Here is a 25794-nt window from a genome sequence, read left to right on the forward strand (position 1 = left end):
CTCAGATATCTCAGATAGGGCGTGCATGATCCTGAGGCAGCAGGTTATAGGCTAACAGTGGTTGTGCACCACTAGGAACCCAAAGGATAATATGGATTCAATAAACAATGAAAGCAGTTATTGCTACCCTATACAGGCACAAACCTATACAGCATTATACAATTAAGAATAAGGCCAGCACTTACTGTATGCGTGCGAGCCAAGATGGAGCCACTAGGGATGCTATGGACCATCAGTATGAAACCAGGGGTGTCAGTGGTTAGGTTAATGCTAGCGTGTCCTACCTGGTGAACCAGCAGCTCGGCCACCTCTACGTGGTTGTTGAGCGCCGCCAGGTGCAGGGCGGTGTAACCGTCATCTTTCTTCTCATCTACGATCCAGGGCCGCGGCAGCTTGGCCAGCAACACACGCATGGCACTGCTCAGAGAGGGAGGAAGAGAGGGACAGAGGGATGACTGCAGGTGCATGACAACAGGAACCTAGGATGGAAGGAAGGTCATGGCGCAATCAATGAATCATTGTTGAATATGACTAGGGATGCACCACACATGGCAGCTGAGCCCCTATCTAGTGCACTAAGTTTGACTAGACTCCTATAGTCAAGGTCAGAATCTATTTTATATGATATAACATCCCTCAATGCATCTATAGATTCTATATCTAAAAGTCCAATTGCAAGGCATCACTACACTGAGGACAGATGCAGAGAGAGAATGGTTCTGAAACAGCACATTTATTCTGACACGTAAATGACTCGCATACTAAATAAACCAAGGGATGGGCTGGGCTAGTAGCATAACCGGGAGTAGTAGGTAAATGATACAAGTGTTGAGTGTAGTTTAAGAAACCCAGTTAAAAGAAGCAGCACAAAAGCCCCCGTTATGTAGAGACAAACTGGTAATAACACCACAGATTGCTGCATTCAGTCAGCTCTCATGAACTGTGTGATATTGTTTAAACAGGGTTGTTGAAGAGTGCTGTGTTGCGAGGCAGCAGCGACTGGTTGTGTTCCTGTTTGAAGGTCATTTGGAGGCTACATGCCTTATAGAGAGATGGCTGCTGCATAGGAAACTGCATGGTATGAGAAGAACGCAAGGAGTACAGTGTCTGACTCTGGACTGGAATAAAACCAATTGACAATCTGCACAGCACTTGCAAAGGACAGCTGACTGACTATGATGCCACACCAACATGGGAGAGAGAGCATGGGAGAGAGAACATGGGAGAGAGAAAAATTATCATGTAAACTACCTCCTATAGTACATGGGCAGACCGTATTTGAACGTGGGAGGAGAAAGAGGGGTAGAGAGGTAAATGGCGAGAGAGTGAGAAAGAAAAAGAGAAAAAAAGAGCAAGAGAAGAAAGAAAAAAGAATGAGAAAAAAAAAGAGCGAGAGAGCAGAAAAGAGAAAGAGCGAGAGAGAGAAAAAGAGAGCGAGAGAGCGCAAGAGAAAGAGGTAGAAAGAGAGAGCGGTGGAAGGAGAGAGAGGGGGATAGGAGGAGGAGGAAAACATTCATACAACAACCTCCCTGCTGAGCAGACTTGGTCTTCCATCCTGTCCCATCATGGCAACTTCCTCAGCTAGCCAACACTCATCCATTATCTTTGTCTCCTCTCCCCCAGCCCAGTCCTGGGTAAGCAGCCTGGGATAGAGGTGAACAGCCCCTGATCAGTCCAGTGAGTCTCATCCCAACACACACTGCATGTAGTGAGGCAACGCTGTAACCTACCTACTACAGTCAACCAGGTCCCTTTTGTAAAAAAAACAACAACAACAAAAAAAAAAAACGGCTATATCAAGGTTAATGTCTACTGACTTTCTGTGGGGAGACTTAGCCGGCACAATGTACAGAAAAGCAGCAGCCAATTTCACAAGGGTTTCGACACTGCTGAAGAGCTCTGGCAAGGCACCGGAGCGCACACACACAGGAAAAGAGTGCAGTAGTTGCTAGGTAGATGTTAGGCACTTATACACATGTAGTAGTGAAAAAAAAGGGAACGATAAAGAAAAAAAGGTGAGACGCGCACATTAACGCACGCGCTGGAAGTAGAGAACGCTTTGGGGCTCGCAGCTCTCTGGAGTACCGGCTAGCTGCAGCTCTCTGGGGTACCGGCTAGCTGCAGCTCTCTGGGGTACCGGCTAGCTGCAGCTCTCTGGAGTACCGGCTAGCTGCAGCTCTCTGGGGTACCGGCTAGCTGCAGCTCTCTGGGGTACCGGCTAGCTGCAGCTCTCTGGGGTACCGGCTAGCTGCAGCTCTCTGGGGTACCGGCTAGCTGCAGCTCTCTGGGGTACCGGCTAGCTGCAGCTCTCTGGGGTACCGGCTAGCTGCAGCTCTCTGGGGTACCGGCTAGCTGCAGCTCTCTGGGGTACCGGCTAGCTGCAGCTCTCTGGGGTACCGGCTAGCTGCAGCTCTCTGGGGTACCGGCTAGCTGCAGCTCTCTGGGGTACCGGCTAGCTGCAGCTCTCTGGGGTACCGGCTAGCTGCAGCTCTCTGGGGTACTGGCTAGCTGCAGCTCCCTGGGGTACTGGCTAGCTGCAGCTCTCTGGGGTACTGGCTAGATGCAGGGTGGATTGTGATAAACCCAGTCTCTCTCTCCCTCTGTCTTTAGAGTAATAACATACCCTCCTAGATGTAGAGAGCTGGGGCTGGCTGCAGTACTACTACTACTACTACAGTATACACTGAACCCCAGTCTCTCTGTCACCGCACAACCTCTATGTCTTAGATACACCTGCATTGCTTGCAGCTTAAATGTGACTAGCTGCAACTCTGGTTCTACCTCATTCCTAAACAGTCAAAACACACCAATGCAAAATAGTGCAGTAGTTGCTAGATAGATATTGTGATCACGTGGGACACTTAAGTAATTTCCCTCAAAATGTAAAAAAAATAAAATAAATTGTAAACATATAATTGAATAATGAATCTGCCTGCTGTATTAAACTTTAGTCCACAGGATTGTGTTGACACTTGAGTTGAGAGAGAAGACAATGTTCTCAACCCAATACATTTCTACAGTGTGACATTAAGAGTCAACATGGCTACTAGTTTTCACCAGACCCACTGGGTCGAGAAACACCCTCAACAGACAACCTAGCCAATGACAGCCCTGCTTGCGTCCCCAGTCCTGAGTCCCCTATAGTGACTCGGGACTGATAGACTGGCGCCCTCTGCTGTTTCCTAGGTGATACTCCGGCGCTGTGCTGGTCGGGATGGAGAGGGGAGAGCCTCTCCAATAAGAAGAAATCTGACCATAGAGATGGATAGAGGACGCACTTGTACACTGCATAGGCAGCGCCATTGAGAGCTTTCACGGAAGCCATCTCTCTTTCTGACTAAATTGACATGCTCCATGCCACGCTGGGTGAAATGGGCGGACATTAATATTAATGCCCCAGCCACACTGCTGCTGCAATGCAGTTAGCTATTTGACAGAAATATACAATGAAAAAAAGGGGAGAACGAACGAAAGAAGAAAATACTTTTTCCTGTCCGTGAGCGAGTGGGTTTTCACTGCAAGAAAGGGGCTCTGTGGGAAAGCGGGGGGGTGTGAAGGCATAGGGAGAGAGAGCGGGGATGGGCAGGTCAGGCTCCAGCCCTTAAGTAGTAACAGGGAATAAACTTGACATGGGCATTAAAACCAGGGAGGCTTGGAGAGATTCTGGGGCAAGTGGAGGAAGAACAGCAAATAAAATGAGAGCTCCTCTTGTTACCATTGGTGTTAAAGCTTGCAGGTCGAGAGAGAGAGAGAGGAGAGAGAAAGAGAGAGAGAGGAGAGAGAAAGAGAGAGAGAAGAGAGAGAGAAGAGAGAGAAAGAGAGGAGAGAGAGAGAGAAGAGAGAGAGAAGAGAGAGAGAGAGAAGAGAGAGAAAGAGAGGAGAGAGAGAAGAGAGAAGAGAGAGGAGAGAGAAGAGAGAGAGAAGAGAGGAGAGAGAGAGAAGAGAGAGAGAGAGAGGAAGAGAGAGAGAGAGAGGAAGAGAGAGAGAGGAAGAGAGAGAGAGGAAGAGAGAGAGAGAGAGGAAGAGAGAAAGTGAAGACGGAGACGTGATGAACTGGGTCACCCTGAGAGAGATGCCAGGAGTCCCTCAGGAGCACTCCACCAGGGCCTGTTGTCTTGGGCTGGCAGTTTGTCATTGACCAGGAACCTGTATACTATGTGTTTGGGGAAGGGTCGACAGGGCCCTTCTGCCGCCCCGGCCTAGCTGACAGCCATCTGTGTGGTGGTCAGTACCTGGTACCAACAATCCAACGGGAAGGCGGGGGGACAATAACTCTACTAGGACAAAGCTAAATAAGAACAGTGTCCCATAATGTTTCACTGACAACATTTCTCCCACGTTTGAGCATATTTTGTGTTGTCGATATTTGGGAAAGTATACAGACAATTTGCCATTTCCAACATGTCTGTCGTGAGTTTTTTTCTATGACAGGCATGCCATTTCACTGAATAAAAATGATTAGATGGAAACATGGCTACAATCAATTTGGACTGTACTAGTCATGTAGTATTTGTGATGCATGGAGGAGGTGTAGCCAAGCCCTATCAGAACGCCCGTCTCAGATGAGGCTTCCTCAGAAGAAACATGGCTGAGTCAAACTCATCAGGACAGGGCGACAGGATCAATCTTTGAAATAATGACCCGTTCCCAACCAATCATTCACAAAAGCCACCAAGCCAGACTCCTAATGCACTGATTACTCTCCAGTCTACTACCATACCCTTACCATGCCAGTCTGTTTTAGCCTTACATTGGAAGGCCAGTCTTTTAGCCTTACCATGGAATTGGCATGCCAAGTCAATTGAAATAGAATGGCACTCAGACTACAAATACCCTGGCTTCAGTGTCCTTGTATTTGGTATGTGGACTGGTGGGTGACAGTGTTCAGTGACAGCTAAGCCAGAGGATGTAAATATATGATGATGTAGCCTAAATAAGTAAATAGAGCCCCACATATTGGTCTTGGCTATCAAAAGGGGGATGGATGCGCCCACTGACCCACTCCCACCATTAAGATGGACTAGAGCAGGGGTATCCAACTGGCTTTGAGGTCCAGATTTTAATTTTAGAGGAGTAGAAGGTTGGGCACATCCCAATGAGGACTGACAGGGTAAATAAACCAGTGAAGGGTAAAGAAGCACATCAGATGAACCAGGCTCCAGCTCCATATTAAAGCCTTTGATTAGGCTGTCGTGGCTGGAATATTTCTCCCTGAAATGTGACCTTCGCTGTCTTTGTCTAACATAGTAGGCTGTGTGTGCGCGCGTTTTCATTAACCAAGATGGGAAGAAAGTGACTTGACAGAAGCATTTATATTATGTTTTGGTTAGATAATAAATCACAATGCATATAGCGTGCAGTTGTTTGTGGTGACATTTTTAAAGCAGGTGCATTTTTAAAGCAATCCAGCCGGCCATGTCTGGTTTTGTTCATCTCTGAAGTAGGCATACTAATGCCTCGTTTTGAATTAGCCTAAATTATCATTAAATCACCTTGCATTGTGGAACGTCCTGACACATAGGGATTTATGAAGACACAGGCAGACAGTGATAGTGCTGAATGGCACATTAATGTCCCATTGGTTCTAGATGACCCAATTATTTGCCCACAATGCTCCTCATCCCCTTGCACATTACCCCCTTCAGCGCCTTGAAAAAAACGAATTCTCATCTTACCAACTCATCTCATTCACTAGCCACGATAGCCGTAATACACGCCCTAGCCGTAATACACGCCCTGCCACAATAGCCGTAATACACGCCCTGCCACAATAGCCGTAATACACGCCCTGCCACAATAGCCGTAATACACGCCCTGCCACAATAGCCGTAATACACGCCCTGCCACGATAGCCGTAATACACGCCCTACCACGATAGCCGTAATACACGCCCTGCCACGATACTCGTAATATACCCACACTCCCAACCCCCGGGTGCACATTACGTTTTTTGCCCTAGCACTACACAGCTGATTAAAATAACCAACTCATCATCAAGCTTTGATTATTTGAATCAGCTGTGTATTGCAAGGGCAAAAACCAAAACGTACACCCAGGGGAGGCCCCAGGACCGAGTTTGGTAACCCTGCTCTGGCTGAGGAAGGAATCCAGAAAAGATGAAGAGGGGAAATACAAGGGCGTGTGTATGTAGATGACAACAGAACGTCAAGACTTTTACAGCAACATGCATTCACTACTCTGTCCCTGCCTAGTGATATGACTACGCTTTCTTTCCCACAAGCCTTACCATCATGACTGATTGATTTCCTGACCATTTTCTCACCACAATATCCATGACTCTGTGCATCAAACATGGCATGAACAACATAAAAACCTACTCTTGCCTGTGGGGATTTTTCATGCCATTGTTTCACACCGAGGTAAAGAAGCCAGGCTTCGAGAGGGATTGTTGGGGGTTAGCAGAGCAGAACAGAGCGGTGATTGAGAATTCAGCTGCTCGAAGCGAGGGCCTTCGATCGACGGCCAGGTAGATCAGGCAGCCTCCTGCCTCCCTGCCTGCTGCACTGTCACCATATGGGGAGAGCATCTGAGACACCAATGATCTACAGCATGCTTGTAAATCTACCTCTCTAAATCACAGACCGCTGGCTGCCTCGGCCCCAGGCCACATACACACACATACACCGTTCACACTCCGACAGATGTCGGAGTTTAGTCTGTAGTAGATGAGCTGTAGGGGTACCTGTTACACTACACCATAATAAACCAACAACATAGGTCAACCCTTCATCAGAGTCCATACTGAAGTAAAGTGCAGTAACTGTAGGAAGAAGCTCCTAACAGAGATTAAGAGGCTGCTGCAGTATTGCGGGGATGGATAAGGTCTGTCGTGACTTTCTACTACTCACCCTCTTACCAACTACAAATACACAGGGAAGGAAGATACACGGGTGGAAGACAGCCCATTTAGCATAGTAAAATGAATCCATTGTTTGCAGAGGAATGATGGGGAGTAAAGGGCTGTGTATCAGCCATCGTCTCCCCCCTAAGCTCTGAAACAATGTGGCCACATGGCCCAGAGCAGTAGAATGTATATTGGTGTAGTATAATGGCTTAGTTGTGACTCTCAAGGGAGCGTGGTCGTTTAAATGTACATTGTTGTAAAGACAGAGAGCCCATATAAGCAAGATTAATCAATTCCAACTGTAGCCCACCAGATCCATGTGGTGTGGAGATAAAGAACGACTGTAGCCCAACAGATCCATGTGGTGTGGAGATAAAGAACGACTGTAGCCCACCAGATCCATGTGGTGTGGAGATAAAGAACGACTGTAGCCCACCAGATCCATGTGGTGTGGAGATAAAGAACGACTGTAGCCCACCAGATCCATGTGGTGTGGAGATAAAGAACGACTGTAGCCCACCAGATCCATGTGGTGTGGAGATAAAGAACGACTGTAGCCCACCAGATCCATGTGGTGTGGAGATAAAAAACTACAACATGTTTCTCATGTTTTCCAATGTGTCCAAACCACAGGCCAAATAAATGGCCTTTTTGTTATTAGATTAGTTCTGTATAAGGTTTTCCTTATTCATGTTTCCTATTTACATTTGAGTCATTTAGCAGACTCTCTTATCTAGAGCGACTTACAGTTAGTGCATTCATCTTAAGATAGCTAGTGGAGACAACCACATATCACAATCCTAGTAAGTACACGTTTCCTCAAGGTGTATCAGCAAAGTTTAATGGTGTGGAGGCTACATGTGTCCCAATATAATGAGATGGGCCTTAGATGTGGAGACTGTGCCCTACTTGTACGCAATGCAACACACATGCCTTTTACTTCCTTCACCTGTCACACTGCATTTATACTTAGCTGTAACCCACTGAATAATTACACTTACCATGGCAACCCACTGAATAATTACACTTACCATTGCAACCCACTGAATAATTACACTTACCATGGCAACCCACTGAATAATTACACTTACCATGGCAACCCACTGAATAATTACACTTACCATGGTAACCCACGGAATAATTACACTTACCATTGCAACCCACTGAATAATTACACTTACCATGGCAACCCACTGAATAATTACACTTACCATTGCAACCCACTGAATAATTACACTTACCATGGTAACCCACGGAATAATTACACTTACCATGGCAACCCACTGAATTATTCAGCAGCGGTCAGATTCTAAACACTGTAGAACATACTAGATCATTCTGTATTAGATCTGAATGTGCACTGTGCAGTAACAGGCTGCAGTATTGCAGGGATGGATGAGAGCCCTGGGGGTGACTTCCATCCATTCAGATCTAGTATGTTTTTAGTCATTATGTTTCTGCATGCATGTAACATGGACTACTAAACCAGTGTGGTGAATTTGGGTTAATGTGCACAACATGACGTAAGCTAGATCCCCATTATGAAGCTTTGAGCACTAAACTTCTTAACCTAGCTACAAAGTGGGTAAGTCAGAATTTTATTACCTACAATAATCCTGAATAAAATACCAATGATAACAGTCAACAGTGTCCTTCCACCTCAGACAAGAGGACACGCACCACAACGCGCTGAAACACCATCATTGACCATAAAGCACCATCAAGTTGCGCATGCTAATAAATCCCGACAGCCGTTCCAATACATCAAATGAATATATAAACATTTGTTTTTAAATGGAGTGAGAAAATATTCATAGACCCCTGTCAGCCGTGTAGTGGAAGTACATCACCTTCAGCTCCCATATTTATCACATGCATCGCTGAAGCACTTAAAGGGAACTAAACACAAATAAATCCTGCTCCTTCTAGGTTTGTCAGATCAGCACACACCCTACCACTGTTTCATATATACTGTACAGTAGTGCTACATAATGCAAAGGCTTCTGTCGGTTACGAGTGTGTGTGTGTGCGTACCTGTACTTTATGTAGGTGTGTGTGTACGTGCACTTGTAGGTGTGTCTCTCACTTTCCCCCCCAAAAAGCTCCTGGAGTCGTTGAGGAAAAGAGCAGCATGGCAGCTAGCAACTGATATTTTCAGCATACCACAGAGAAACAGAGAAAGAGAGACGCAGAGAGAGAGAGAGAAAGAGCGTTACAGCACGGCCAAGCTTATCTATTGGCCCAAAGCCACGATTGGCCCGGCCCCCGGAGGTGGTGTGGGCACTGATTTGACACAGGGGGATTCAGGCTTGTATCGGCTTGTCCTCTGACTGATCTGTTGGACAGATCCCAGCGCTGAGACCGACAGCGAGTCTGGACACTGTGGTTGGCTGGGTTGGGGGATGTTGGAATTAAAGTCTTCTCTGCACGCCACATGGGTTACCTCAGAGGTTGGAGGTGGATGTCATTTAGCTGTATGGTAAATGTCTAATATGATACAGCAAAGAAGTTTCAAACTAGTACTTGGCCGAAACAGTACCCTGGCCTATAACCCTATTTTACGCACTACTTTTGGCCTGCGTACTATTTTACATTTTAGTCATTTAGCAGACGCTCTTACCCAGAGCGACTTAGAGGAGCAAATTAGTGTTAAGTGCCCTTTTCATCTAGTCTGCCCGGGGATTCGAACCAACAACCTTTCGGGTTAATGGCCCAACGCATTTAAGCGCAAGGCTACCTGCCGCGGATATAAAGGGAATAGGTTGATATTTCAGATTAGGATCTGGACATGAACACACACTGAAAGGTGTTCTATGAGTACAGCTCATCTCATCTGCATTCCAAAGCTTAACTGGAGTAATGCATCTCTGTGAGATCACTTCTCTTTTAATGAAATACACCAGAGCACTTATCCCGTTCCTCCTCCAGCCACCGTATCATCCTCAGTACCCTGGAATTAGACCACATCAACTGGGTAAAGATGGACCGATCATACACACTGCAGATAAACAAACCTATCATAAAAAAACAAACAATGCCTGTTTGTAACTACAGTTCCAGTCAAACGTTTGGACACACCTACTCATTCAAGGGTTTTTCTTTATTTGTACTATTTTCTACATTGTAGAATAGCAAAAAAAAACTATTCAATAACACGTATGAAATCATGAAGTAACCAAGAAAAAGTGTTCAACAAATAAAAATATATTTTATATTTCAGATTCTTCAAAGTAGCCACCCTTTTCCTTGATGACAGCTTTGCACACTCTTGTCATTCTCTCAACCACAGATTTATCTCAAAAGCATTAACTGCATAGCCTGGTGCCAGTTATGATTGTGACGTGGTTGTCACCAACAGAGTTGGTAAAATAGCACAAACCGATCTGGAACCACACTCCAAACTGGACTCATTAGAAATAAGAGACTCTTAAGCCCTTTATGGTGTTAGCTGATTGGCTGGGATATGCAGAGGAAAGTTAGACAGCTGAAAGAAGCCTCATACATCAGACTTCAACAGCCAGGATCTGAAGTCAGACATTGAAAAAGCATCAAGATGATCTGAAAGCTCATGCAGTCCTTTAAGTGTGAGAGGATCTCTTTCAAGTCCAGAGACGTGTGACGGAAGCTGTGGTCAATCACTTGGAAGATCATCAATACAAAAGCCCCCCAAAAAGTAGGGAAGAAATCAGTTCAACCTGACAGCACACCGAAATACGTGAATGATGAGCACATCACTCAAACTCATCCACTAACTACAAATATCTAATGGTAAATCCAAAGTGTAAAAGCAAGATCTTGACTAGACAGTTTTTAAAGGTTATGATGTTTCTGCCCCTTTGAAATGTTTGGTTCCAGAAAGGAACCACATTGAGACAAATCAAAACCTGCCTTAATCGCTTATAAAATTGCCCGTCTAATTGGAGCTCTTGTTTGAATGTAGTTGAGGGATTCTTAAAGGGGAAATCTGTAGTTGCTCCATTGATTTTTGGACTTTAAATTAATGATATACACTACATGGCCAAAGGTATGTGGACACCTGCTCGTCAAACTTTTCATAAAAAAATCATGGGCATTAATATGGAGTTGGTTCCCCCTTTGCTGCTACAACAGCCTCTACTCCTCTGGGAAGGCTTTCCACTATATGTTGGAATGTTGCTGCAGGGAATTGCTTCCATTCAGCCACAAGAGCATTAGTGAGGTCAGGCACTGATGTTGGGTGATTAGGCCTGGCTCACAGTCTGCGTTCCAATTCATCCCAAAGGTGTTTGATGGAGTTGAGGTCAGGGCTCTGTGCAGGCCAGTCAAGTTCTTCCACAACGATCTCGACAAACCATTTCTGTATGGACCTCGCTTTGTGCACGTGGGCATTGTCATGCTGAAACCGGAAACAGCCTTCCCTAAACTGTTGCCAAAGTTGGAAGCACAGAATCGTCTAGAATGTTATTGTATGCTGTAGCGTTAATATTTCCCTTCACTGGAACTAAGGGGATTGGTCCGAACCATGAGTAACAGCCCCAGACCATTAATCCTCCTCCACCAAACTTTGCTGTTGCACTATGCATTAGTGTTTTTCTGGAATAAACCCAGATTTGTCCATCAGACTGACAGATGGGGAAGGGTGAGAACGAGTTTCCACTGCTCCAGAGTCCAACGGCAGCGAGCTTTACACCCTCCACCCGACACATGGAATTGCGCATGGTGATCTTAGGCTTGTGTGCGGCTGCTCGGCCATGGAAACCCATTTCATGAAGCTCCAGACAAAAGGTTCTTGTGCTGACATTGCTTCCAGAGGCAGTATGGAACTCGGTGGTGAGTGTTGCAACCGAGGACAGACAGAATTTGACGCGCTTCGGCACTCGGCAGTACCGTTCTGTGAGCTTGTATGGCCTACCACTTCGCGGCTGAGCCGGTGTAGACTTTTCCACTTCAAAATAACAGCACTTACAGTTGACCGGGGAAGCTCTAGCAGGGCAGAAATTTGACAAACTGACTTGTTGGTAAGGTGGTGTCCTGTGACGGTGCCACGTTGAATGTCACTGAGCTCTTTAGTATTCTCCTTCCAACATTTGTCTATGGAGATTGCATGGCTGTGCTGAATTTTATACACCTGTCAGCAACAGGTGTGACTGAAATAGCCGAATCCACTAATTTGAAGGGGTGAGCTTCATGAAAATGCTTCATGAGCTTAGTTCAACTGTCATACCCCATCAGAAACCAAAATATATGATTGTTTTACTCCAATGACCGTAAACAAAATAAATGTAAACTAACACTGTATTGCCTCAAAACATGGTCAGTCCATGCATTTTTTTATTCATTTTTATTTTATTTAACCTTTATTTAACTAGGCAAGAACAAATTCTTATGTACAATGACAGCCTACCAAAAGGTCTCCTGCGGGGACAGGGGCCCGGGATAAAAATACAATATAAATAGAGGACAAAACACACATCACAACGAGATAACACAACACTATATAGAGAGAAAATCTAAAGCCCTGTGTATGAATTTGAGTGTGGTTACATTTCTCCAGACCCATCCCTCACCTTGTTACCAACACAGTAGCGGGGAAACGCTGTGTTATTGTTTCAACTGTGGATTGCCCCTTTAATTAAGACAGTAGAGGGAAACCTTTATCTAGCTGAAACCAAACTCATCCATTAGTGCTGTGGCCCCTTCCTTCTCTTATTGATTGATTATCTGCTCAGCTACACATCCAGCCCATACTATTCATCACCCAGGCAGGCAGGATGCATGTGAGGCTGCTGGGTGATGCTGTGGGTTAGGGGACACTTTTTCACAACACTTCGACAGGAAGTGATTTTCATAGCAGGTTAGGAGAATATTTTCGCTAACCCTAACCTCAGTCTCCTAACCTGCTACGTTAATTCTCCTAACATGCTACAAAAAATTCACTTCGTTATCGAAGTGGCGTGAAAAGTGTTTCCCTTATCATTAGGGACAGGAGTTTATCTTGACCACATGACCAATCTGACCTCGAGTTTTTCCTCCTGACAATGTGACCTAACCAAGAAAAACCAAAAAGCCCTATAGCTAATAAGTACGGCCTGGAGTTAATAAGGAGTTAACAACCCCGCAACTTCAAGACCCATCACCCCCGCACACACATAGTAAAGTGTGTAGACCACTCCATCTTAATTCAGTCATTCAACACACAGATGATGTCAAGCCAAAGTCAAGGGGACCTAAAGTGGGAGTAGGAGCTAAGCAAGCATCACATCATAGTAAACACAGTTAGCATCACATCAAGGTAAAGACAGAGTAATGAAAGAATAACGCTGATGTACAACGTTTGCTAAGAAGAAAGAGCTGGCCTGTGAATTAACTCGAATCAGCAGAGGGGCACCTTTAGTTTAACAGGTGGAGTGGGGTCATGCTTGAAGCCTCCCTACAGGGTACTGGGACAGCAGCCTCCTCTCTCCTGATATTTACTGCACAGTAGACCTACCTACCTCACACACAGTAGTGGCTGGGGGATGCAATACCATGACACGTGCCTGACTGGAGGACTGTGGAAATGATCATATCATCTGGTGGGTGCTTACACAGCGCATTCAGAAAGTTTTTAGACTCCTAGACTTTTCCCACATTTTGTTACGTTACAGCCTGATTCAAAAATGATTACATTTTTAAAAATTCATCAATCTACACACAACACCCCATAATGACAAAGATAATACAGGTTTTTAGAAATACATTCACATATTCAGTATTCAGATCCTTTGCTATGAGACTCCAAATTGAGCTCAGGTCTTTGTTTCTATTCACCATCCTTGAGATGTTTCTACAACTTGATTGGAGTCCACCTGTGGTAAATTCAATTGAAAGGACATGATTTGGAAAGGCACAAACCTGTCTATATAAGGTCCCACAGTGGACAGTGCACGTCAGAGCAAAAACCAAGCCATGAGGTTGAAGGAATTGTCCGTAGAGCTACGAGACAGGATTGTGTCGAGGCACAGATCTGGGGAAGAGTACCAAACATTTATGCAGCATTGAAGGTTCCCAAGAACACAATGGCCTCCATCATTATTAAATGGAAGTAGTTTGGAACCTCCAAGACTCATCCTAGATCTGGCCGCCCGGCCAAACTGAGCAATCGGGGGAGAAGGGCCTTGGTCAGGGAGGTGACCAAGAACCCAATGGTCACTCTGACAGAGCTCCAGAGTTCCTCTGTGGAGATGGGAGAACCTTCCAGAAGGACAACCATCTCTGCAGCACTCCACCAAATCAGGCCTTTATGGTAGAGGGGTCAGACGGAAGCCACTCCTCAGTAAAAAGGCACATGACAGCCCGCTTGGGCATTTGCCAAAAGGCCCCTAAAGGACTCTCAGACCATGAGAAACAAGATTATCTGGTTTGATGAAACCAAGATTGGGTGTCACGTCTGGAGGAAACCTGGCACCAGCCCAACGTGAAGCATAGTGGTGGCAGCATCATGCTGTGGGGATGTTTTTCAGCAGCAGGGACTTAGAGACTAGTTAGGATCGAGGCAAAGATGAACGGAACAAAGTACAGAGAGTTTCCTTGATGAAAACCTGCTCAAGAGCATTTAGGACAGACTGGGGTGAAGGTTCACCTTCTAACAGGACAACGACCCCAAGCACACAGCCAAGACGACACAGGAGTGGCTTCGGGACAAGTCTCTGAATGTCATTGAAAGGCCCAGCCAGAGCCCGGACTTGAACCCAATAGAACATCTCTGGAGAGACCTGAAAATAGCTGAGCAGCGACGCTCCCCATCCAACCTGACAGAGCTTGAGGGGATCTGAAACTCCCCAAATACAGGTGTGCCAAGCTTATAGCGTCATATCCAAAAAGACTCAAGGCTGTAATTGCTGCCAAAGGTGCTTCAACACAGTACTGTGTAAAAAGTCTGAATACTTATGTAAATGTGATAGTTTATGTTTTACACATATGCAAAATTTTCTAAAAACCTGTTTTTGCTTTTTATTATGGGGTTTTGTGTGCAGATTTAATCAATTTTAGAATAAGGCTGTAACGTAACATTTTGAAAGTCAAGGATTCTGAATACTTTCCCGAATGCACTGTATTTGTACTATTTCACAAGTGTGTATTAATATGTGTGAATTGGAAATGCGTTTTTTGTATATCCCAACTCTCCCTGAGAAACCCTCAGATTGTGAGGTCAGGTCCAGGGTCTGCCATTATCAACAGTTAATTACCTTGCTCAAGGGCACATCGACAGAATTTCCACCTTGTCAGCTTATCATTCGGGGACTTGAACAGCTCGGGAATTGAACCAGCAACCTTTCAGTTACTGGCCCAACGCTCTTAACCGCTAGGCTACCTGCCACCCTTAATGAAGGAAATTAATAGATGTTGAGTGTGTAGGGGTGGCTGAGACTGACTGGAGGGATGTAACTACAGTGGTTGAGTGGAGTTAGTTAAGTAAGAAGTGAAGGTCATGTTGCCTAATCCCAACATAAATGTGCCCTGGTCAAAAGTAGTGCAATACATAGGGAATAGGGTGCCATTTGGGACATACAAAACAATAAACATAGGACTTCAAGGGACGGTGATTGGAGACAAAACCAGTCGAGAGCAGAACATAATAACTAAAGCAAAACCCTCCCCCACACATACAGCCCTCCTTCTCTCTGATCTGATGACACTAAGTGAGATCACAACTGTGAAGAAATTATGGCTGTGGAGTTATGGCTGGTTTGATTTAAAGAGGGCCCTGCCTGTGTGCTAAAGGAAAGTGGAGAGAGAGACTGCAGCAGAACTACTTTTTAGAGCCCAATAACATGTGACATTCCAGGTCTGCCATTTATACAGTTGCAATTCTGCACTTTCATTGGCCAGGTAAGGTCAAGCTTTGAGCAGACACATTAGCCTGGAATGAATCCATTCCAACCTGGCAAACGGTCAATTCTTGTAACAGCCATAAAGATAATGTAATTGAAGGGCTATAAATTGCACTACAATACATAAATTGAATTGCATACTTAAAATCTACGCAAGGATTGCTCTCAACCGCCACATAAAAAGCAAGGGATATAATTTTGCTATTGTGGAGTTGAGGAAGTGATGCAAGTGAGCTTGTTAGTGACGATATATAAATCAATCAGCAGCAGATATACTGTGGAACAAAGCGCATTAGGCTAACGCACGATGCTAGACTAGTCTTTTTGATGACAACACACTTTCCTTACAACATGAGCCCCTCTCCATCTCAGCTACTGCGTCTCAGAGGTTCCATTCTCTTTTATGATGACAAATACCTCAGAGACATTTATATATGATTACTTAAAGGGGACATGACAGTAAATAGTGTGAAAAAACATGGACTTGGAATAATGAAATACACATCCTCAGGCAATAAAGTTACAATGCGAGGGGGGGTGCACAGTCACTAGAGGCAGTAGCAGAAACAGTCAAAGACAGGAACTGAGAGAGAGAGAGAGAGCAAGAGGGAGGGAGAGAGACAAGGGGAGAGAGAGAGAGGAAAGAGAGTGGAGGGAGCAGAGGTCATTCCAGGCAGTACAGTAGATGTGCCCCGTGATGAGACCAACTAATTAAACAGATATCCCTCAGTGGCCACCGTGCCTCGGGAAAGATAGAAAAAGCCACTTGAAAATTAATGAAAGCTCAAAAGGAGAAAAGACAAAGCCCTTGTGGGGGAAAACGTTGCACTGTGCCTTGAGGTGAGGCTGGCTGTCTGACGCGCATGTGCGTGCATTGCCAAAAAGGACACACTAGCACTTTGGAAGCATAATTATATCAGTTGCTCTCCAGTACCCTTTCCACTTCTCACCATCACTCTTTACCTGACTCCTCCTCCTACTCCATTTCTCCAATGCACAGTGTTTCTAAGTATAGAGTTTGAGCAGACATCAGCTCTACCTTAAGCAGCGTTCTCCAGGGAGAGTGAAGGGGGTTCAAAAAGAGGGAGAGAGAAAAAGGGGGGAGTTGAGTTGCCACACGTGGTCCCGTGTGGCTCAGTTGGTAGAGCATGGCGCTTGCAACGCCAGGGTTGTGGGTTCATTCCCCACGGGGGGACCAGGATGAATATGTATGAACTTTCCAAATTGTAAGTCGCTCTGGATAAGAGCGTCAGCTAAATTACTTAAAAATGTTAAAAAAAAAAAAACATGTAAAAATGTAAAACGGGACGGGAAAGAAAATAATCAGGAATATACATGAGGAACCATAAAAGGGATACCAGTTTATTTGGTGGTACTAAAAAGAGAGCAGAAAATGGCAGCAGCTGGCAGTGTGGGCCTCGACTCCCAGGCCGGCCCGAACCAACCGACACACCTCGCAGGACGGACGGACAAGAGATGCAATCGCTAGGCAGGGGAACTGGATGAAGGCTTACCAGAGGCTGTGGCCAAAAGCTGCTGAGAATAGTCATGAAGGGAAAAGGGGAGTGAAGCGGAGAGGAGGGGGGTGGACTAGTTTTTGCACTACTTGACTAAATATGGTCAGAGAGGTGGTGGGGGAGACACACCGGAGCAGCTCTACAACCCAGGACTGATTTTGAATGCGTGTTTCAAATGCTTGGCTAGCCATAAACGGAGAGCTAGCTAACAAATGGTAGCTTCACTTTCTGAACTGTGGGGAGACGACCATCCCTCATCCTCTCTAGATGGAGCGAGAGGGAGCGAGAGAGGGAGAGAGAGAGGGAGAGGCAGTGTGGGAGAGAGAGGCAGTGTGGGAGGGAGAATGTGTGCTACACTTTCTGCCTGTCTCCTAAAGACCAGGCCATCCTCCCATTCATCTCTCTCCCTCAGAATGCACACGGTGAAAAGGAAAGGAGTGCTGCAGTTTCTCTTCCTCTGCCTTCTTTTTCAAACGGCAGCAAGCTCCTCATGTCAGCGCAATGTCTTTCCCCTCCTAAAGGTATGGGGTGAGTATGTGTGTGTGAGCGTGTGTGACTCTCCCCCTCGGTGACTATGGCAATCCCCACTCACCCCCTCCCCCAACCAGAGAGCTGAATCAGCGAGTCAGGCGTGCACCCAGCACACGATGGTTGCAGTAGCAGCGCAAGCTCTCTAGGTCATTATGGTTCTCCTCACTAGGAAAGAGGAGGAGGAAGAAAGGAGAGGGGGAGGAGAAGAGTAGCAGCCCCAGATAAGAAACTGATCTGACAGGTAATATATGCTCCCTCTTTTTCATTTGGATGAGGAGTTTACCCCTGATGGGCCCTGACGTCTCTCTCCTCCGTCCTCTTTCGCTCCTCCTCTAGCAGAGGAGCATGGCTTGGCTGTGAGTAGAGCGTCGTCAGTCGGAAGGGGGAGTGGAATTTACTATTCTGCAGTAGCAGCACACAGTAGCAGCCAGCCAGTAGGACAGAAGAGAACTTAACCAACCAACACCTTGGGGCTTCTCTCTTTCTCTCTCCCTCTCTGCTGGGGTCGCTCTTTCTGGTTGCCTGGATAGACCACCGGGAGAGAAGAGAAAGGGAACACCGGCCGGGGAGGAGTGTGGAACAAAAAAAAAAGAGTGAAGTAGGTGAAGGTGGAATGAACGAGGGGGGAAAGTTGCTGTCTGTTCAGTTGTCCACATGGATCTTTTGTTTTTGCCTTATTCTATCCTCTCTCTCTCTCTCCTTTCTCCCTCTCTCTTCTCCTCTCTCTCCCTGCTGTGCTGTGGCCGGACATGCTGCAGCAGCAGAGGTCTCTCTCTGCCTGGCTCATTAGGCATCGCAGTTGCAGCCCTGTCGCTATCTAATGACGGACTTATTAACTCAAACCCGCACCGGCTTGGAGACTGCCTGAGATTGAGCCAAAGACAACCATTCCATTTTCTTTTTCACACTGTCCTACCTTACTGGAAACTCAAATTTTTTACCACCCACTTTTGAGTGTACACTCTTGCCTTTTCATTCACTGCCCAAGATAAGAGAGAAGACTGCATTTTATAATGGAGGTCATCAACGTCATCATTTATTTAATCGAGGGGTACGTTTTGAGGACATGTCAACATCAAAGTCCCGAGGATGACTTCTGGATGGACGGTTGGAATGTGGATGATGTCGTCAGGGTTGTGGTGGTAAATGATAATGAGGCTTTAGCAGCAATAAAGAACAGTGTCAGTTTGTGTGGTGAACGAACGAGACATGAGTTTTAAACAGAACATGGGAGTATGGAAGAGCGCGGATTGACGGCACACCACTTAACACTGAGGTGGAGGGGTGAGGATAGGGGGTTGAGGATGGAGGTAATGGCTGACTGAGTGGATTTGTGTCACTGAACCCATAGCACTGGTGGTAGTAACCCAGTTTCTCTCCCTCACGATTTCCCTTTCTCTGAATGCTTGCTAAGGGCAGGCAGGCAGGGCACAGTACTGCGGTGCTACTGTATCTCTCAGCCCAGACCAGAGCAAGGCCAGATGACAGCCACCCACTCAGCTAATTCACTCCCTCCCTTCACGCCAGTCAGTCAGTTGCTAGCTAGTCCACCAGAAGGAATTCCAACCCCCTCTCGGGCGGCCGTGACATTTCCTAAATGGGACGTGACACCAACACAGAAGCGCTGGCTCATCCACCCACCCAGCCAGCCCTGCACTATCTTTATGCTGAGAACAACTGGGTAGGACACCTCCAATTCTCTCTCTGTCCAAATCTTCATTAATTCATATTTCCAGAACCATAACCCCCAAATACATTTCACTATATTTGGCATTAACACACTCAACATACATATTAACAAACATTCCAAAAGTTCCTAGTGGTAACACGTAGACAAATGTCCCCCTACCGAGCCATAGCCTCGGTTGGTCTGTCTGTCAGGTCAGTCAGGCAGCACCTAGCTAGCGGGTTGGGGGGGTGACAAGCTGCCACAAGGCAGTGCTGACTTGTGGAATGTGTTGGGCTGGGGTAAAGATTCATTAGAGACTCACTGAACATTTCACACTGCCACATAAATGGCCATCTATCGATCGCCTCCTGCTGCCTCATCCCCTCCAACAGAACAGCTGCTGCCACCGTAAACACGGGACAAGGAGGAAGAGAGTGTCACTCTTTTTTAAATCAAAACAAAGAGAAACCCCCACAGAACACAGGAACAGAGAGAAAGAGAGGGAGAGGTGGAGAAAAGAGCACCACCCAGGGCCAATCCACATACAAGTGCTGAGTGGGCAGGCTAGCAGTATTAGTGCTAGCATGTGACCTCTGGTCTGCCTGCCTGTGCATGAGCCTAAAACCCAAATCCTGCTCACAATAGCTTCCTGTTCCACTTGGATAGATACCACCCTCGTTTTCAAACATCAGCGGCGGCACCGGGGCAGTAGAGGGCTGGGTGGACACTGGGGGACAGGGGCTGACAGTGACACCAGAGACATGCATTGGACAAGAGCAATGTGCATAACGGGTAAGGGATATGATAAAGAGGGTGGGAGTGAGAGAGAGAGCAAGCGAGAAGGGGGAGGATCAGGAATGTGTAACTGTGTACCGTACGTAGCTTCAAAATGCTCCCCTATTCCGAGGACAGTAGGATCAAGCCTTATACAAGACCAGATGCACCGAGGCTAACCATCTACCAAGGACGCTTTACCAACCAGGAACAAGTCCACTACTGCTTCCGAACTTTGACCCAACCCCTCTACATCTCTCCCCTTCTTTCTTGTTCTGGAAGAATACAAGGACAACCTTCACTTACTGGGGGGGGGGGGCAGTTTAACGTCACTTGGAAGCTAAAGGAAAGCGGCCTTGACTGTTGATCCGAACTGAAATCACGCTCAAAGTCACCTTACGGTGCAGACTCACACTGCATTCTTAAGGGGAAAACGGTGAGGAAAAAAAGAGAATGTTCTGTGCTACTACTACTACTAGTATTACTACTACTAACTGCGACCTTGTGAATTCACTGGGATTGCCAACTTGGTGTACATACTTCTTTATGTACCCATATGAACATATGATAGCTATGGAATGTAAAGAAGTATGTATTCTTGGTGAGGTGCAGGGCGACGGGGAATGTTTTCTGATTGATGAGAGTCACAGTTTTTTTGACGATCTGTGTCTGTGTGGAGATGATTGTGAACAATGCCAGGATGTAAATGAGAATAGCGGGCGGAGTGGAGAGCGAGTGAGTGGTGTAGGGGGTAATACATTAGCTATACTGTTTCTGGGCAGTCTCACTGCAGCAATATAACCATTGCAGGGACATAGTTAACGCTGCTTTCTCGAACTGGCTGACTTAACAAATATTATTATTGCTTTGATTAGTAGTGTCTCTATAATATTGCCAGTTGGTTAAGCCGGTGTCTACCAAAGGTGAGATGTAGGGTTAGTGTGCTTGGCTTGTATTACTCTCCTGTGTAACAGAATGAGTTGGTTCTGTCAGTTAGTTCTATGCGTTAGTTCTATTTATTAGATATGAGTTAGTAAGGAATGAGTTGGTTCTAGTCAGGAAGGCATGAGTTAGTTCCGTCACCTCAACAAACTCAGGAGGAATAATCACCCTGGGACATCGCCATACGACGGGGCCTCCTTACATCATTACTGGGTTTTACTGCATTATGGCCTTCTGAATCACAGTCAGCTGCAACTTAGCTCTCCACTTCAGTTCAGGAGAGAAGGGCAGCGAGCGAGAGAGGGGAGAGGTGCAGCGAGTGAACGGCATGCCAGAGAGAGCCAGGCCAGAGAGAGCCAGGCCAGAGCTCCACAATTAATACTATAATATTTTCTAAAGGTCTCCCGGCTCGTGATGGGAAAATAAGGAAGGTGAATTGTGGCAAACTGCTACCATCTTTGCTTTATCAAAACGGCCAATGGGATGGAAGGCCAGCAAAAGAGTTGCTAAGGAGGCAGATCAGAAAGGCAGGTGCACAGAGAGATTGAGGGAGGCAACAACATCGCTGTTTAAAAAGCTGCTGGCTGGCTCTGCCCCAATGCTATATCATATGGCTGGTGTGGTGTTAACCCTACTTTGTGTCCTGTCCAGCACTAGCAAAGTCTCCCCCAACATAACCCCACCCCTCTGAAAACCCCTCTGCCTGCCTCCCCCGCTGATTCCTGGCCTCATTGTTCAGTTTGCTATGCTCGCCAAATGCTTTGCTGCGCAGCACGGCAGTCGGCAGTGCAGCTTAGGACCATCGAAAAGTGACAATGTAGGATCAGGGCCTGCTTCGGACCGGTCAGCTGATTCCAATTGTATCACTGCTTCAAACAAATAAAAGGCCCATGGGAGAGAGATGGGGGGTGGCTGCCCAAAAAGGTGTAACAAAACTAAGAAAGCATTCTTTTTTCTCTTTTTTTTTCGTGGAAAACAAAGGCTTGTGAAAGTTGTTGAGCTGAACTGAGCGGTGTGCTAACACTAAGTCTGCTAACAGCAGAACAGCTCATACCAGACCATGCTAGTGCATAGAGTAGCAGTCAAGCAATGGAAAAGTCTAGTACTCCCTATGGGACAGCTCTGTGGTGGGACTATTCTAATGAAATACAACACAAAGACATTATGGTTTGCCTAATATGCTAAGGAGGATGGTGCTGCGAAGACATATTCCATTTGCTATCCATGAGAGAAAGAAGGTAGAGCAGAAGCAAGATTCTTAATGCGGTCTTCGACAATCTGCACCAGCGTCATTCCAGTGACATCAAGACAGAATTATTTTTATAAAATCACCAGCGTTTTTAGACTTCAGAAAGAGAGATGGAATTTGTAACCTACTTGTCCCCTTTTAATACATTCAGGTTTTTCTTTTTACCTCAGTGCAGTCATATTTGATGCATGAAGATAAAACTGGTAGTAAAGGCACTCAGATTCTCTGTGCTGCTAAACTCCTCTTAGACGCAAGTAGGCTTGCAGACAGACAGACCTGCAATGCTTTTCAATGAAGTCCACGCTAGCTCAGGGCGCAGCTATGCTTTAGGGTAAGCTAAGCTATTAGTGCTTAAAGGATGGGGTTTATGACTAAGAAAACGTCAATGAGAGCAGGGTAAAAAGATCAAGCTCAAATGTCACTTCATGAGACATTATCTGGACAGAAGATTTAGGCTACAACATGCCTGTCTTGCTCTTTCATTACCCCCTCGCTGTGTCCTAGTCCCTTTATGGTCAGTCTCTAACCTTGCTCAGTCTTTCACATCTCCATATGTCTCTCTTTCTCTCTCTGTAAAGACCTATAGCAGCTATTCCACTAACTGTCTATGGGGGCATGGCTTTCTCTCCTCCTCCCACCGTTCCCTCCCTCTGGCCGTGACCTGCTGCTTGACTGACACCACACAGCAGATGCTGACATTATCAAATGCTCAGTGCCTGTCTGTCTGCCCGCAGCCCCCCTGCTTTTGCTCTGTTATGTACAGTGGACAGGATGGTGCAGCTGGCTGCCACCCGCCCAACCATCGAAATCGACTAGTGTGTGCATGTATTGCAAATAGCCTCTCTCCTGTGCCATATCGACCTGCCCCTGTACTGAATTCTCCCACTCTACAGCTCCCTCTTGCGCTCCACATCTCCCTCTCTGTTACCTGGCTGGTGCGCACGCACACACACACACACACACACACACACACACAGTCCCATCCGTCACAGGCTGTAATTGCTACATGACTCTGGCAGATTTGACTCCTCGATAGATTTTTATCCTTTTCTTAGGGAACCATTTTTTTCACTCAGAGAGAGGTTGGAAACGCAACTTAAAAAATGGCAATGAGGATAAATAGACTGGCTGGAGGGCAGCGCATAGGGGAGATGGGGGGGAGGGGGTTATGCAAAAATGACTGTGGTGGGTGAGAGAGCGAGTGTACACTGCACACTTCCCTGTTCCATTGTACTGTATGTTTATGTTTCCAGCTTGTTCCATCGGTCGGCTCCACTCCAGTCCTTGACCCTGACACAGTGAACCCCCAATGCTTTGCTGAAGCTGGTAAAAAGGAACCAAATCACCTCTTGAATGGATTTGGTCCCCTTCAACCAGCTGTAGCTATGCTTTGATGACTACATACCGTCCTACTGGAGCTTCTCTCTCTTCCAAAGTGTTCTGACTGACTGGATGATCTCAGTGTCAATGATCAGCTGTAGCGCCGTACCTTGGTGACTTAAGAAACATCGTTAACATCTGCTCTCTTCATCTTCAGTAAGTGATTATTGATTGAGTGTCATGTTTCATTGCTGCTAAAACTGTTGCTCTTCCATCTTGACTAATAAAAAGAACCCAACATCGTTTCAACAAAATGGCGTAGCGTCCCTTTCTTCCGGACTCTGACTCAACCGTTCCGTTACCAAAGAATGCATATATACACAAGATTGATATTCCAACCAGATACTGAACGGCTGTTTTAAAAATAGCAGGGGACATATGCAGGGCACTTCAGACACACACACCGTGCGGGGCTGAGCTCACTCAAATCAAATTGTATTTGTCACATGCACCAAATACAACAGGTATAGGTAGACCTTACTGTGAAATGCTTACTTACAAGCCCTTAACCAACAATGCAGTTTTAAGAAAATCCCCCCAAAAAGTAAGAGATAAGAATAACAAATAATTAACAGCCTCAGTAAATAACAATAGCGGGGCTATATACAATGGGTACTGGTACAGAGTCAATGTGTGGGAGCACCGGTGTCGAGGTATTTGAGGTAATTATGTACATGTAGGTAGAGTTATTAAAGTGGCTATGCATAGACAACAGAGTAGGAGCAGTATGGGGGGGGGGGGGGGGTATGGCAAATAGTCTGGGTAGCCATTTGATTAGATGTTCAGGAGTCTTACGGCTTGGGGGTAGAAGCTGTTTAGAAGCATCTTGGACCTAGACTTGGCGGTAGCAAAGAGAACAGTCTATGACTAGGGTGGCTGGAGTCTTTGACCATTTTTAAGGCCTTCCTCTGACATCGCCTGCTATAGAGGTCCTGGATGGCAGGAAGCTTGGCCCTAGTGATGTACTAGGCCATACGCACTACCCTCTGTTGTGCCTTGCGGTCGGAGGCAGATCAGTTGCCATACCAGGCAGTGATGCAACCAGTCAGGATGCTCTCGATGGTGCAGCTGTAGAACCTTTTGAGGATCTGAGGACCCATGCCAAATCTTTTCAGTCTCCTGAGGGGGAAAAGGTTTTGTCGTGCCTGCTTCATGACTGTGGTGTGCTTGGACAATGTTAGTTTATTGGTGGACACAAAGGAACTTGAAGCTCTCAACCTGCTCCACTACAGCCCCCTCAATGAGAATGGGGGCGTGCTCGGTCCTCCTTTTCCTGTAGTCCACAATCATCTCCTTTGTCTTGATCACGTTGAGGGAGAGGTTGTTGTCCTTGCACCACACAGTCAGGTCACTGATCTCCTCTCTATAGGCGGTCTCATCGTTGTTGGTGATCAGGCCTACCACTGTTGTGTCATCAGCAAACTTAACGATGGTGTTGGAGTCGTGCAGTCATCAGTGAACAGGGAGTACAGGAGGGGACTGAGCACGCACCCCTGAGAGGCCCCCATTTTGAGGATCAGCGTGGCAAATGTGATGTTACCTAAACTTACCACCTGGGGGCGGCCCTTCAGGAAGTCCAGGATCCAGTTGCAGAGGGAGGTGTTTAGTCCCAGGGTCCTTAGCTTCGTGATGAGCTTTGAGGGCACTATGGTGTTGAATGCTGAGCTGTAGTCAAAGAATAGCATTCTCACATAGGTGTTCCTTTTGTCCAGGTGGGAAAGGGCAGTGTGGAGTGCAATAGAGATGGCATCATCTGTGGATCTGTTGGTGTGGTATGCAAATTAGAGTGGGTCTAGGGTTTCTGGGATAATGGTGTTGACGTGAGCCATGACCAACCTTTCAAAGCATTTCATGGCTACAGACGTGAGTGCTACGGGTCGGTAGTCATTTAGGCAGGTTACCTTAGTGTTCTTGGACACAGGGACTATGGTGGTCTGCTTGAAACATGTAGGTATTACAGACTCGGACAGGGAGAGGTTGAAAATGTCAGTGAAAACACTTGCCAGTTGGACAGC

At 46.3% G+C, this 25794-nt stretch overlaps 1 protein-coding gene across 3 annotated transcripts in view; it reads right to left on the reverse strand.

Annotated features, from left to right (window-relative positions):
• The window catches only part of LOC139550552 (E3 ubiquitin-protein ligase mib1-like), a 104968-nt gene that overhangs the window by 19078 nt on the left and 60096 nt on the right, over positions 1-25794 (reverse strand). For all 3 annotated transcript variants that reach the window (XM_071361507.1, XM_071361506.1, XM_071361508.1), the window contains exon 13: positions 285-417. In XM_071361507.1, coding sequence (XP_071217608.1) covers positions 285-417 — 133 coding nt within the window. The remainder of the gene's footprint in view (positions 1-284; positions 418-25794) is intronic.

This window comes from Salvelinus alpinus, chromosome 23 (assembly GCF_045679555.1).
Source record: "Salvelinus alpinus chromosome 23, SLU_Salpinus.1, whole genome shotgun sequence".
NCBI lineage: Eukaryota > Metazoa > Chordata > Actinopteri > Salmoniformes > Salmonidae > Salvelinus > Salvelinus alpinus.